Source organism: Hippocampus guttulatus, chromosome 21 (assembly GCF_054856545.1).
Source record: "Hippocampus guttulatus isolate MCC_2025c chromosome 21, RoL_Hgut_1.0, whole genome shotgun sequence".
Lineage (NCBI taxonomy): Eukaryota > Metazoa > Chordata > Actinopteri > Syngnathiformes > Syngnathidae > Hippocampus > Hippocampus guttulatus.
In genome coordinates this window covers 4589058-4604451 of record NC_141281.1, presented here as the reverse complement: position 1 = coordinate 4604451, position 15394 = coordinate 4589058, and the positions used below count along the sequence as shown (strand labels likewise).

The window sequence follows — 15394 nt, the reverse complement described above, 5'->3', positions numbered from 1 at the left end:
TTTGACTCCAGTTTATTGCCATGCGGTATTTTCACATTCTATTCACATGCATGTCTCCACGTTGTGACCACTCCAAGCATTATCAACAAGAATCGAGAGTTTTAAAAAAAAAAGTCTTATAAAGGATCATCTATGGTGCTATAAATAAAGTTGGCTCCACCGCTGCCGTATGCGGCACAAATACGGATTGGATCAGCTTTGTTGTGGTCCAGACCTCCTCATGGGAATATCTCAGCATGCGCTTTGGCAACAAATCAAACATAATTATTTAATATAGATGGGGAAGACGTAAACATGAAATAAACTGCACGTGGCAGCAGTATTATCTGGTAACCTTCATGGTTTCGATTCGGCGTGTTGATTGGTGCCTGATTCAATACAACTTTTAAATAAATTTGAGGAGATATTTGCAGTGAGTCAAGGACGGTTTGGAAGTGCAAACCCAGTCGTGACGCCGGGCTCAACTTTAAAAGTGATTTCCAAGAAAGCATTTGTTTTCTTTGTGTTACGTCCTTTATCTTTTTATTTTTATTTTTTATTTTTTGTAATGATGAGCAGACACAGCGACCTGCAGTGTTGCCCAGGAAAAGCTTCATTAAGTCGTCTCGGAGGAGCAGGGCATACCTGTTTAGCTTTGGCTTATCCCCCAGGCGATAGACAGCAATGTGTGTGCGCACGCGTGTGTGTATGTGTGTGTGTGTGTGTGTGCACTGTTGGACAAAGTCCCTCTGCAGTTTGCCAAAACTGCAGTGACACTTTTACATTTTAATTGGGCTGTTGTATACTGCAAATTATAACGATTGGTGATTCCAGTGCTATAGTTTGGCGTTTTTTTTTGTTTTTTTTTTTAAACGTAGATTAAAGCGGCCAAGCATTCAAGTGCCCAGCTCGACAACAACGATAACACGTTGTACGCACACTGAAATGAATACCTCCCTGAGTGACTGCTGTGCCGTGTGCAAGGTGTGCAGGGCTGAAAAATTGATCTAAAAATGTTCAGATGTGCAGAATTTTGATTGATTTGGGGCATTTAGATTGTAAAAATTTGCATCACCGGCTGCAACTATGGTTACATAAATTTACCAGCCACCTTGAACATAACATGAAGCAATCGTTTTATTCAATTTTTTAAACTTTTTTTTTTTGAAACTGTAATCCAACTGATCCGTGTGACCTGTGCAGCAGAAGTGAAACATTCCAAGCCAATCGCTCGCAGTGCCACACTGACAAATGTAAAAGCACAAGAACTCATCTGTCCATCCGCCATCCACACACGACCTTGTCTGGCTGTTATCATAAGATCGACTCATCAGAAAATGTGATTATATCGTAAAGACTCCTGTTGCACATGCGTATATGATTTAATCACTGACTTTCATGCTAAATGGATATGATTAAAGTGTGAAATGAACTGCACTGACAGCTGTCATGGTGGCTCAGGTGTAACCACCGAATTGAAATTGAAGCTGACCCTTTTGAAATTGACAAAACAAAAAAATAAATATATTTGAGCCTGTGATTGGCTGGCAAAAAAAAAAAAAAAAATGAGGGTGGACCCCACACACCTCTGGACCAAAGGCAGCTGTGATCGACTCCAGCACAGCTTCTCTATGCGATTTTGGCCTCAATACTTCCTGTAAGTCATCCTCATGTCCCCACCCCACCTCTTTTTCAAATCTCACTTTCATTTATTTTTCACTCACTTTTTTCCAAGCGTGACCCAAGTTCATGTGGTCACCTAATGGATTCCTCCGTCAAGTGAAAAATGACATTTTGGGTCGGGGACTTCAAGGATGGTCAAGTTAATGAATGGCCACCAGATGGCCCTTATTAGGCTAATGTGTTCCCCCTCTCTGCAGCCCCCAGCTCTCGCCTGGGGATTTGGCTCGCTGGCAGCAAATGTGTGTGTGTGTGCGTGTGTGTGTTTATACCAGGTGATCCTGAACCTGAAGAGAAGGATGCAGCAGCCCCATTTAAAGTGCTTGCTGTGTTTTGATGGGGTCAAATGTCCAGGATGGACCCACTGCTGTCACAGGCACTTCAACACCCGGTTCAACCTTTGGTCACCAGCCCCTCCCACTCCTGACAGTCTGACAGAGAGTGTCAGGACGAGACTCAAGCCTGAAGTTTGTTAGGTGAAAAGACGGAAAAAAAAAATCAGGGAGGGACAAAGCGCCAAGGCTCTTTCCCGTCCAATGTGACAGCGTGTTAATTGCCTCATTTATAATCGCCTGCTCATCAAGATGAGTAATTGTTGTAGTGCACACATCAACCACAAAGGCCTTTTTCCCCCCAACTCCGGAATTCAGAATTAAACCCAATTAATTAGAATGTTTCGCTTAAAGTGTTGTCAGTGAGCCATGCCACGGGGTCTTTGTGTTTGTGATGTGAACGTTGAACCCAGAGGGAAGCGAGCAGAGCTGTCAGCTCAGTTCCAAATGAGGACGGCTTGCTGTTCAACAAGTGACTTGGAGGTTTCCGAATTTCCTCTCCCCTGCAGCGGCTTTGTAGTTTAGAAACCAAGCTCATGCTTGTACTTATTTTGAGAGCAGAGTTGAGCATTTTTTCAACAAACACAAATATCTGGTTCAACAGTGTTCCTGTTGTAGACTGCTGTCCTGTATCCCAAAAGGAATTAACTATACGCATGAATTTATTGACGACACGGAAGTCATTTGCATGAGATTGCTGTTGTGCAAAACGGCCACTCTGAATTTGAGGAAATCTGGTCCTGTTTACTGTCGAACAGCAAGCTGATGATACTCGCTGGAAACCATGGCTGTTGTTTTATTCTACTTTCTGCCTCAGGTGACTCAACCACAGGTTTGAATTGGAGTGCGACTGGTTCTTTATACGTATCCAGCCTTTCAGCCAACATCAGCCGAGGTCGGCTCCAGTTCACCGGTGACCCGAATGAGGTAAAGCACAACAGAAATGGGTAGATGGATTTGAAATGTAAGAAAAATGAAGGGCATCTGCAGTTCACAGTTGACCAACCTGTCCTTGAAGAGCTTGAAAAAGTTTGATAAGACATCTCCCACACCAGAGCATCACACACTGTACATACATTCTTTCCTAGCCTTGAAGCAATATGTTAAAAGTATTAAGATACTCAAATTGCATGTGGAATGTTTCTTCTGTGCACGTCGACTTCACAGTGCAGAGGTACCGGGTTCAATTCCAGCTCCGGCCTCACTGTGTGGAGTTTGCATGTTCTCCCCGGGCCTGCGTGGGTTTTCTCCGGGTACTCCGGTTTCCTCCCACATTCCAAAAACATGCGTGGCAGGCGGATTGAACTCTCTAAAATTGTCCCTAGGTGTGATTGTGAGCGTGGATGGTTGTTTGTCTCTGTGTGCCCTGCGATTGGCTGGCAACCGATTTAGGGTGTCCCCCGCCTACTGCCCGAAGACGGCTGGGATAGGCTCCAGCACCCCCCGCGACCCTAGTGAGGATCAAGCGGTTCGGAAAATGGATGGATAGATGGATGTTTCTTCTATTCCTTTTATATGTGTGTGTGTGTGAAGGAGAGAGAGAGAGAGATAATGTCATATATATATATATACAGTATATATTTTTTTTATCTTTGCGCCAACATATTTTGCAAACCAAAGATTTTGATTGTCATTGGCTGTTTTTCACTAAACGATTTCAGAAAACAGCGAGGCAAATGTGTTCAAATCTGCCCATAAAGCATAGCCAAATGTATTGATCCCTCAAGCAAATCATGCTTTTCACCAGTTTTTAAACATGCAAATAAGCAATGTCGGTGCCACCATCTGTTCTCATGACTGTGATGCACGCTTGTGTGAGTGTGAATAGAGAAACCGAAGGCAGAAGAGAAAGAAGAGAAGCTTTGGAAAGAGCACCTTTAGTATGCAGGAGCGATGCATGAGTGATTCATTTCATGCTGGATCCAGTTGGAGTCACCCTACACACTTGAGGACGATGTAAAGCTCTAAGGACACACTAGAAAAGCTTTGTGGGCAAAGCTTCAAGCCAGGGATGCATCAATTGCAAAAAAAAAAAAATGTAAGTGAAATGAAAGTATTCTATTTCTTAAAATAGTGTTGCAACGTGCGAGAAAATGATCGGAAACAGCTGATGCTAATGTATGTACGTGTGTGTTTTATGTTGATGAGCTGTCTGAGTATGTTCTGTAGCTTTCAGCTCGGTGTTCATGCAACGCTGATAGTCTCCAGGAAAACACGTCGGGTGGGTGGGGTGGGAGAAGGGGGGGGGGGGGGGGGGGGGCTCAGGGGTGCAGAGCTGCTTCTTGATATTTACACACAGCAGCCACCACCGTCTGGCAGCAATGATGACTCCCTCGTGGCTCCAAAAGACAGCAATAAACCTTGAGAAAGCACGGGCGCCAGTGAGAAATAGACTGGCAAACGTGGAGTGCAGCGGAATTCAAAATATAGAAAACGTTATGAGATTTGCGGCCTGGAAAAAAAAAAATGTTTTCCGAAGAAATGATATCGTCTGTGGGATTAGATACCACAAATGACACTTTCGCTTGGAAAAATTGGGTTGCTTTAATGTGTGTTGTTGTTGTAAATGAGTGACTGTGGTTATAAACTGACACGTGAGAGTCAAGGGGAGGCTCAGCGGGTTTCAAATGGGGTTTTAATAATATTTTGGAGCCTCGAAGGTTGAGCACAATTTGTTCTGGGAAGCTAATCCTCCTCCCAAACAATGTGCGCCATATCAAATCATTCAAATGAGAAATAATCTGTTCCAGGGTCACATGGCCACCATCATATTAGCATTGTTAACTGGACAGCAATTAATTGTCATGCACATCATGTATGACCGCGGGGATATTTTTCAAATTGAAGCCGAATGATTGCTTTTCATGTCAGATGTCGCACTGTACGTATTCAATATTTGCTGTCAGCAGCAGACTATGTCGACTCTCGAGAGCACACTGTGCGCCACACTCGAGGCTTACCATTTTACATAGCCCACCAGAGCTTAGCGTGGTTGTCTTAAAGTGCATCGTGGAGATTCTTTATCGGGGCAACACGAATGTTCATTGGATGAATTAAATGCAGTGATGAAATGGCCTTTTTTAAAAATCTTTTTTCACAACTAAAATTATATTTATTATTTTCTTTTAATTTGTCTTCACAAAGCTGGTAGAATTTTCAATATCCTGAAGAGTCAACAGCAAATATGTCATTGCTAAGTAGAATGCTGATGTCACCAGCCATCTGTCTGATCGGTGTTCCCGCCTCAGCTGGAAGTGGACCGGTGTGAGCCAAACTGGCCCAGGCCAAGTCTGGCTGGTGGGCGCGGGAGGCATCACCGGCCGCTGTCGCGCTGCAAAAAAATCACAGAGCATTTTGGTGCCTCAGCGTCAGTCTTGTGCAGCAGCGGGTGACCTGCCACCAGATGGCCAAAGTGAACATCACACAGTTTACATTCAAACAGGATTCTCTGTATCCTAATCGATACATTTTCATAATACCATAAATACATGCCAGGAACCCTCATGTATTCTACGTGTTCTCACTGTCAGTGGAAGTTCAGATGAACTGGTTCATCAGCCTGATGATACCCACAGGAGACACTTTTAACCCCTCATCCATTCACACTTATTAACCAACAAGCAAGTGAGAACCAGCCCCCCACTGGCTACAGGTTATTTACGTCCTGTGGCGATAACAACAACAGAACACACATCTAACACCATGACACCGACATTTGATCGGTGTCGCTAAACTGCCATCACCCACTCTTCCTATTAGCTTCCTCTTATGAGGAAACCTTTGCAAATCATTACAGTATAAAGGCTACAAAACAAAAACAAATCATGCATCATATGGTTTGGAATTAGATTCATTCAGCATCTACTTTTAAAAGTATGTAAGATCTTTAATTGGCTGGTGTCCAGTGCAGGGTGAACCCATTTCTCTCAAAAGTCAGTTGGGATAGGCTACTGTTCAAATGGGACCCTAATAAGGGTATGCATTATTTTTATTTTATTTTATTTTATTTTGAAGGGATGTGTCATGTTCTGTCTTGATTGTGTTGCAGCTCCAGCTGGAGTGAAGGGCGTTGCCCTCCAGCAGGTGCACCTGTGCTGTGTTTTCCAATCAAGCCTTGCCATGGATCTCAGGACTGCCAAGGTGCCTGGTAAGTGTTGCTCTATTGATTTTGCTCACTGTTGTGCCTTAAGTGTTGCATTCTGTGCCTTTCATAGTTGCTCTCATTTTGTCATCGAACTTTGTGTTTTCACTATTTCTTCATTTGATCTTGAGCCTTGGACTTTTGATATTTCGTTTGTGTGTTCTCGGTGTTCTGTTGTACCTTGCCTTTGCAAACGCTTTTTGTGACCGGCGATTTTAGTTTGTACTTTGTCGGTGCGATTTTCTGTTATCGCACTTTGTCTGAGCCTGCATTTTTAGAATCCAAAAATTCGGTTCGGTCCTGGACCATGACAGGATGTTACAAATGTTATTTAATTCAAATGACACTTGCTGTATTTGCAAACCTACCATGGGTGGCCCTTTTAATGAAGTAGTGACCACCTGCGTGTATTGGTTACAATGCCAGAAAAATCTTTTTTGAATGCAACAAAACGGTGTGGACACTCACCTTGGTTTGGTTGGTTTGACCGCAACACGTTTGGTGCTGTCCATGGTGCTGATCTCACAAAAACCATTTAGGGTCTGCAGTGTTTTGGATTTGCTCCCCCAAAATTGCATAAAAGCTTCATGAAACAAAATGTGCTTATTTTCAAAAGTAAATCCAAAATATTTTCCCAGAGAATAAAAAAACACACCTTTTTTTTAAGGCATCAATATTCTGAACGACTACTTTTTCCCTCTCTATTCTCATAAATGAATACTTTTATTGAATGTGAGATGTTCCATTTCAGTGACCACAATCTGACTTTAATTTGCATATTGAACTGTTCACACTATTTCAGTCCAAACCAACGTTTATATAAATTAGTATCAAGAATTGTCAGTGCCGTATGAATGAATGACACCACATTTAAATAAGCAACATATTTTTTTTTATTATATACTATAAACATATTTTACATTATGGTACAATAAAAATATACAGGGGAATGCTACACTGGCCTGAGCTGTTTTTCAATTTAGGCCACAGCGGTTGTACCATGGTAAAAGACAATAATATTGACTGTACAGTAAACACAGCATACAGTAAATCTTTGGTTCAATAACACAGAGCAGACACAAACTTAAGTCGGCGAGACGTCCACACACAACAGAGAGACTGCTTGGGAAGGAAAAGATCACATTTGAAGGACATCTATTAATTAACTGGCATGTAAAATCCATTTTCCAAGTCCATTCGAAAACATTTTGCTTGGGTTGACTCGGAAGCATCACACCACACAGCCCTCGAGCTTCACTTGAGGGACAGAATCCACAATGAAAACGGGAGGACCGAGCTTGGATTATAGATGGATGGGGGAAAGAGGAGTGTGAGGGACTGCTGTGACTTAGGACCAGCCAGAGAGGAACCGACAGAGAGACGGATGCGGCATGTGTAGAGATGGTGTCATGATTAGATTGCAGATACCCTTGAGCCTTCCTCCTGGGCAAAGAAATTTGAGGAAAAAAAAATCTGGAAGCACACTAGGTGGAAGGAAAGGCCGCACTTGTAAATGACTTCGCCGTCAGAGTTCGTTTGGGCACAGAAGCACAGTGGGAGTGGATTACCACAGTCCGCCATTAGAGAAACCCACTGTCGGTCTCCCGAGAGGGTTTGTTTCTTCATGGTCCACTAGACCGAATAAGAATGTTTGCTTTGTGGAATTGGTTAAGGGAAGCTCGGCAAATGCGTAAAGAGCATTTAAGGACTTCCTATCAAACATGATCATTCTGGAAATCTATGGTGAAATTTGTGGACCTTAGAGAATAAAAAAAAAAAGTGAGAGAGAGAGAGCACGCTTAGTTTGTTCCTGCTCACTTGGTTTAATGTCACCATTAACTATTGTTCAGATGATGTCATCTCAAACCTTTGCCAAGCTGAAGGTGACCAACCGCAAATGAAGGAGACTTCCCTCTGGTGGTCACTTGTGGACCTACATATGTGTCAAATCTAAGAACCAGTATTTGACCAAAAGACGTACAGAAAAGAAACGCGCACACAAACACACACACACACACACACACACACATAAGTGTGCAGCAGCTTTGCCTGTGTTACTCATTTCCAAATATAACATTTCTAATAATAGGGGAACAGCATATTTTTACAAATAAATGTTCATCTTACAAAATGCGTGAGTGTCACAAACGCCTGGGGGGGGCCTCACACACCATGAGGTCACGAGGCCCCAAGGTGTGTTTCCAGAGGCGCGGTCCATCTGTTCATCAAATAAAATCTCAGTCTCCTGACTAACAAGTGGCTCTGCTTCAATGTCACCTCTGGACTGTGTGGGGATGCGTGCGTGGAATAATCTTCGATATCTTATGTACTTCACGTGTTTTTCCCCTCCCATGAATTCTAACAAATAGCATCCTCATTGGAAAAAAGGGAAACGAGGGGTGAGGTTTTAAAATGTCACACGTGCGTGTGTGTAATCTTAGTGTGTGAATGCTGGTGTTTGTGGAAGGAGAAATTAAAAAAAAAAACGTAGCTCGATAACAACATGTTAAGAACTAAATTTAGGGGAAAAAATGTGATATTTTTTTAAATACTGTACACAGCATTGTATGAAATCCGTATACTGAACATTCCAGTTAACTCCCATTAAGTTCTATACGTCCAACTGAAAAATTTATTCTACAGTACCATTGAGTATTGCGTGGACTAAGTTTACATTGTCTGAGATTGGTGTGCAGTGGGAATCCAGTTTTGCCCTCCACTCGGGTACCCTGGCATTGATAAGTATTGGATTACACGTGGTATATGGTCATGTGGAGGTCAAGTGTGCAGGTGGCCTTGAGGCCTTGTTGGATCGTAAATGTGTTTCAATAGCATTGTGGAAGGATCGAGCCCCTGAATGAAAAAAAAAATGGCCCTAACCTAAGTCAAAGGGCTGATTTCCTCCCGGGTCAGGTGGCCGGCAGACTGTGCGGTGTGTTCTCCCCGACGGGCCCGTAATACCTCCAACAAGATAAAGCCTCCCGCGGATGGGCTTCTGCCAGTGATAAGCAAAAGGATCACGAACGGCCGACGCGAGCTAAAACACGAGAGTCTGCGTCGGAGATAAAAAAAAAAAAAAACGTGAGCAGCCGGAGGAAAATAGGAACACGAGCCATCAATTGCGGACGCTGCCCGTCAACGCCGTCTTTATCTTCTATCTCCTGCATGAGTGGAAGCGCGGCGATCGCAATCAAAGAGGGGGATTTTGAGTGCTGGATGCTGCGCCAGGGTGGGCCACGGAGTCATCAATAACCACCTTCGTTACTGGAACAAACACACGCAAGGTCAAAGCCACTGAAATGTCATCAAAGTGGGAAGAGGAAGTGAAAGGGATTTTTTTTTTTTTTTGGAAAGGACCCACACCTCCTTTCCAGCTTGCTTGGTTGGCTCCATTCCCTCGAGAGGCAGAAGGAGTGCGAGCGTTGTGAAGGGACGGATGAGTGCATGAGTGGAAGGAAGAGTGGCATCTGAGTTCCAGCTTTTTGACATGTCTGCACCAGCCAAGTTGGCAAGAAAAGCAGGTGGGATTTGCGCAGGGGAGGCTGTGGCTGGTTGGGGCAGAAAGAGGCGGGATATTATGGATGGCCAGGCATCTGGCGAGCCCGCGTGCCCCGCTGATGGGCAAGTTGCTGCTTGTAGATGCTGAAGTTGCTCAGTCGCACCGAGCCAAGCAGAAAGGTTGTGGCCATCTTTGGGTCACGGGTGTTCAGCAGCTCTTTTTGTTTGCTCCCAAAGGCCTCTGGATGGGGAAAAGCAACAAGGCTCCGCTGGCTCTGAGCTCATTAATTTGACTGGCGTCCTTCTTCTTTTGTCAATGCGCCGCTCACTCCTCGCCTTCCTCTACATATGTGGATGGAAACCAGCCAATCTGAGGGGACAAGGGCGCCATGTTAGCAAATGAATGGCGTCTCGGGCAGCACTTTTCTCATTAAACTGTTTGTTTTTGTGCGACCCAAGTCGGAGTGAATGAGTTAAGAATGGGGAGTTGTCGGACTTACCCTCCCTTTGACCTCGCCTCTCCACCACCCGTTGGCTCCAGACTTGGTGTAAATCTTCACCAGGTCGCCCTCCTGCAGCGAGAGCTCGCGCGTGTCGCGGGAACTGAAATCGTACCGTGCAATGGCCACGCCAATCACTTTCGGAGTGAACACTGGGGAAAGACACAAAGAGAAATGGTGAAATGATCGAGGTTTTCGAAAAGAAAGAGAAATAAATCTGCCCCAAGCTTATAGCTCCTGCTACCTGTTGATTTATTGAATTGTGAGACGCCAATTTTATATTAGAAACATCTCACGGCACACCACCAAAAGAAAATGTCACAGAAAGCACGATTAATGAAATTTGAACTCAATTACTGAAATATTGACTAACTCGGTGTGAAATTTGGGCTTGATTTATTGAACACAACCTGATTTTCTCGGTCAACTGTACCGTCAGTCATTAAATGCAAGAGCATGTGACTATTGTACACCTGCCACTATATGTGGCTAGCATAGACGGCACAAGAAAGTAATTAAGAAAGAGAACAATTTTCCTGCCACACCCCTCATCTTTCACATTGAACATAAGTGTGCCACAGCACCACGGGTGGGTTTCTCTGGTAGCTTTTGGACTCGGCTAGTCTGACGGTAGCATTTGTGCAGACCAGACATCCTGTCAAGCAGTCTGAGAGACACATGGGGAGCAGGTTAGCTAGTTAGTGCTCTTCCATCCCGCCCGTCTGCCTTTCCGGCGTTCTCACGCCTCCAGAGGGTGAAAGTTGGCTCGAGTCGAGTGAGCCCTGACATGTGGAAATGGAATGTCAGACCTTTACAACTATGGCCAAGGGGATATAATATCTGATGCTTCCACCTTTCAGTCTGACAGGTACACACATCGGGCAAAGCCACCCACTACTTTGTCGCTTGAAAAAAAAAAGCTCTCTTTGAGACACGCTCGGGGCTGGATTCATTCAGCACATCGGGGCCCAAGTGCACTGAAAGAAATGCAGTGTTGATTTGAATCCATTTCATTTCGTCGAGTGGTTGCATCAAATCAAATCATCTGGATCCAGATACGCTTTTCTAAGTAGACTATATGTCTACTTTAAAAAAATGCATCGAAATCCATCGCTTGCAGCCACTTGACAACATTAAATTTTTGCCCCACACAATATTCAGATGTTTAACTAAATAAACAACAGACAAATAAACAGACAGTCATACAACAGTCATGATGTCACAACTGTCCATAAAACGCAATGACAGACACAGAAAGAGAAGTGATACCTGTACCTGACCAGAAGGGGGCAGAGGAAGGAGGTACAAAGCTGTAGCCGGCAGGGGTTACAAAAGAGAACCCGCAGAGCAATGGGGCTATGGCGGGGCGAGCCAAGCAGGAAGCGGCGGGTTGCAAGAGGAAAGAGTGCAGGGATGGGGGGGGGGGGGGGGGTGGAAGAGAGAAAGAGGCAAAGAAAAATGTTTTCAGAGGTAACAAAAGAACGCAGCCTCTGGTAGGGAATGTTCAACAAGTCACAGATGTGAAGTTTATGACTCTTTTGACATTCATCCCATTTTCATAAGACCTCAAGGAAGCCCCATTTGGTGTTCTGCGGTAATAAAACCACAGAGATCGTCCTCGATCGTTTAAAGGTCAATCATTCCCAAATTGGTGATCTCACAAAAGAAGCGCCCCCGAAATGCAGAGAGAGACACATCTTGCGTTAATCTGTCTGGCCCCTGAAAGGGGACTCGTATAACATTTAGAGCATCAGCCATTTCTAACTCGGCTATGATAAAAACAAAACTGTTGCTCAATATACCTTGATCAATTGACCATTTCTTTTGCATTGTGTTTGAGAAATATTTTGTTTCTCTCATTTAGCCACAAGACCGGGGGGGAGGGGTGGGGACTTTATCGTCTGTATTTTATGATGCGGCTTTTAAATCAAACCTCATTAGACGGTACGAGGGTACCCGCTGAGGTGCCTGACGAGTGTATACGACAAATAATTGTCACATGTACAAGTTGATTGTTTTTTTTTCCACGATTCCGGAGGAGTCAACATTTGTTCTGACTAATGGCAGATAAATGACTGCACTTAATGAGAAACATGCTGTTCTGAACAATGCTTGCTGGCGAGTTAACTGGCCCATGTTATTGGTATGCCGTAAAGGGAGATGAGGCGGCGAGCTCTGCTGCTCTTTGGAATGAGTACTAATCAGCCCGCAGAGAGACAGCTCAGCAGCCTCCAACGGCGCCCAGGTAAGAAGGGCACGGGGAAGCAAGGCCGTCCACTTCAAACGCACGCCAAAAAGGCACCACTCGAATCCGATGTGCTTAGTTTTGGCTTTTGTCTTCTTCTTTTTTTTGGAATTCGTGGTCATAAACACACAGCGGGGACAGGCACAGAAATCGAATCAGTGGTTTGAGGTTTAAGGTTTGAGGTGAGATGTTTCCACGGCAACATTCAATAGCATTTTAGGTCAGCCTGGTCTGTCTGGCGACAAATGAGCCCACCAAAGCATTCATTAGCATTCCTGCACGCCTTGAAGAAAGTGCCAATCAAAACAAAGGAGCAAACGAAGAAAATGTGCTCACCAGGACAACATTGGAAGAGATAAAAGCCAGAGTGCGGAATTTGTTTTCCAAAGCACAACACGGCTACTGACCAATCTGCTCCCATTTGATTCGTCGACGATGTGACCATCAGCATGCCGTCTCTTGTTAGAAGCGATAAACTGGCGTGTGAATAAACCGTGAACGCCAGGAGAAATGAGTCACAGATGTCGTTTTAACAACCAATTGATGGGCACCGTTGCTCGCTGTGTCGCACGCACGCTGAGTTGACTCTTTTGTTGTTTTGTTTTTTTTTCTCCCTGGCATCGCTCGAAAGATTCAGCTTGGCAGCAGCACCGTGTGAGGTGAACATAGACTTTTGAAAGTCTGAACCACACGCCGCACTTTTCGAAGAAGGCAGTCAGTCAACTGTGAATCCTTAATAGTTTCTTGAGGTTTTTTCGGGGGAGGGGGGATGGGGTCCTTTCAGTCTTGTTCCCACCCGGCATCCTCTACCACAGCAATATCGATAAAGAAAAACAAATGTCTACTTCTCCTCAAAAAAGCTCAAGATTGAGAAACAAAAATACAAGCCACTCACACAGAATTTGGAGTTTTCCTAAAAGTAAAACTAAACTAAACTCTCCATGATCCTAAGTTTGGAGTTTAGTACTACACGCGCCAAAAGGAGACGAATGGTACATCCTCAATTAGTGGCATGGAGGGGATTTATTTTCTCGATGGCACAAAGTACCAGGTGATGTACTGAAAGAAACGTTTTTTTGTTTTAGAGGTGTCACTATGGTTACGTGTTGGGTTTTTTTTCCTCACTCACAAGGATCTCATTAAAATCTCTCGTCAAAGTTATGGCAAGAACACCAGCTCTTGTCACTAAAGAGTCTTACTGCATGTTGTTCTTCTTTATGCAACCCTAATTAGCAGCCCTAAATTCTGAGACGGGAGTATGGATAATGAGTGACAGAGTACAAAAAAAAAGAAACAGCCATCCCCAATACAGTTTTGCTGCTCGGAAAAAAAGATGAAAAATTGTGAGAAATGGTAACCGTTGTTTTGGATTGAGTTACTGCCAGAATTTTGGGGAACAACAAAAACAGTCAAAAACATGAACACGAGAAAAGAAAAATCCTCGCTCGAACCACAGCAAGAGCCAAACGGGGAAAAGGTTCTGCAAAATCTTCTTCATGGTTCATTTCAAACAAATCTCAATTGTGGAAAAACATAACTTCTGTTTTTGGTAAGGTCAAACGGGCGGTAAAAGATTCTGAATTCCCGTATTTTTTCCATGTCACAAGTGAAGCTTCACAAATACTTTAATCTGCAGAGGAGTCAGTCACGAGAGCTTCGCCCAATGCTTATTTTTAAATAATACATGTAAAACATTGGGGATTCAAAAAAATAAAAAAAATCAGATGCGCTGGTTAATCGGTTCATTTAGTGGCCTCTGGACTCAAATGAAAATGAGCAAAGTAGGCCCCAAAGCTCAGACAACACACTTGCCTTCACTTTGGTTAGTTCACTGAAGGTTTAACCAGATCATTTAACTCCCTTGGAACTTATTTGTAGTATTTGATGGTCTGGAAACTGCAGATACCCTTGTCAAATCTAATGAGACGCAGAGCTCAGGAAAAAACAACAACAACAACAATAAAAGTCAGCGGAGACGGAACTGTTCCAAATAGCAAATAGCCGCGCAGCTCTTTTTCAGTAAGGCTGTGAAGATGCTCCCAGGTGAGTTTAAAGCGCTGTGAGAAGGATGAAGAAAGCACCGAGGGCGGTGGGCAGAGAGAGCAGCCGAGCCAGTAACAACAGTCGTGAGATGCAGGCTTGGAGCATAAACTGGAAAGAGGAAATGCAACATGGTTTTGGATGGGCTGGCGGATCACAAATGTCAGATCCCACAACCGCTCGTTCGTCAAACTACTTGTGGCCATAACGTTGACATGCTACTGGTACTGCTGTGATGAATTACAGACCAACACGGAAAAACACAGTAAAAGTGTGTTTGAAAAAATAAAAAAAATACAAAAGTAATTTGGTGTGAAAGTATAGGGACAGAAGTATTTGGACACCTGGTCTTATACCTGCAAAAAGTTAAACTTGCGGTTTTAGTTCACAGCGCTGCAGAATCGGAGTGCATCGACATGGGGAGCGTTCTTTAAATCATTGAGATGCCACCGCCCTTGATTCAGTCATGAATTGGTTCATACCGATTTGTCTTACTGATTATTGTGCATGTTAAATTGTTCCATGTACAGCACTTTGTATGCAGCGATGGCTGTTTGAAAGTGCTCTATAAATACAGTTGACTTGACTTGACTTGACATATCAGTGTTTGGGGTTTTTTCGGAGGGGTGGGGGGGGTGGTGGGGGGGGTTGCTTAAGATGTTGAACCGCACACAACAAAAAACACGTCCCTCAACCTTTCGGTAAAAGCTTTGAGACTGTCACGCGGCGACCTTTGATTGAAAGTAAATTCAAAAGGTCAAAGGAATAAAAGTGCAAAGCATTTCGGTCACCACGTCTTCATTTGACTTTCACACCTCCTCAAGCGTACTTACTGTTGCCACCGGAGCGGTTGAGGCGATGCATAGCAGAATTCTCCACTTCCCGGTATGGATACTGCAACGTGGTGTCCAGACTCCGAAAACCCTCCCTGAGCGAGTGATGTTTGTAGTACTCAATCAGCTCCTGAACACACACATAA

General features: G+C 44.0%; 1 protein-coding gene across 3 annotated transcripts in view; it reads right to left on the bottom strand.

The window, feature by feature from the left end:
* Positions 1–7007: 7007 nt before the first annotated feature.
* LOC147186814 (guanine nucleotide exchange factor VAV3-like) overlaps positions 7008–15394 on the bottom strand; it is a 46399-nt gene continuing 38012 nt past the window's right edge. The window contains exons 25-29 of one of the 3 annotated variants that reach the window (XR_015098974.1): positions 15249–15378; positions 11406–11486; positions 10131–10282; positions 9496–10000; positions 7008–9396 (exon numbers count right to left, since the gene is read on the bottom strand). Coding sequence is in view for 2 of the 3 variants with exons in the window: in XM_086101703.1 (XP_085957829.1) it covers positions 9956–10000; positions 10131–10282; positions 11406–11486; positions 15249–15378 (408 nt within the window). In the remaining variant the exon portion in view is untranslated. Of the gene's footprint in view, positions 10001–10130; positions 10283–11405; positions 11487–15248; positions 15379–15394 lie in introns of all 3 variants that reach the window. The other 2 variants (XM_086101703.1, XM_086101704.1) reach the window with 2 other exon arrangements.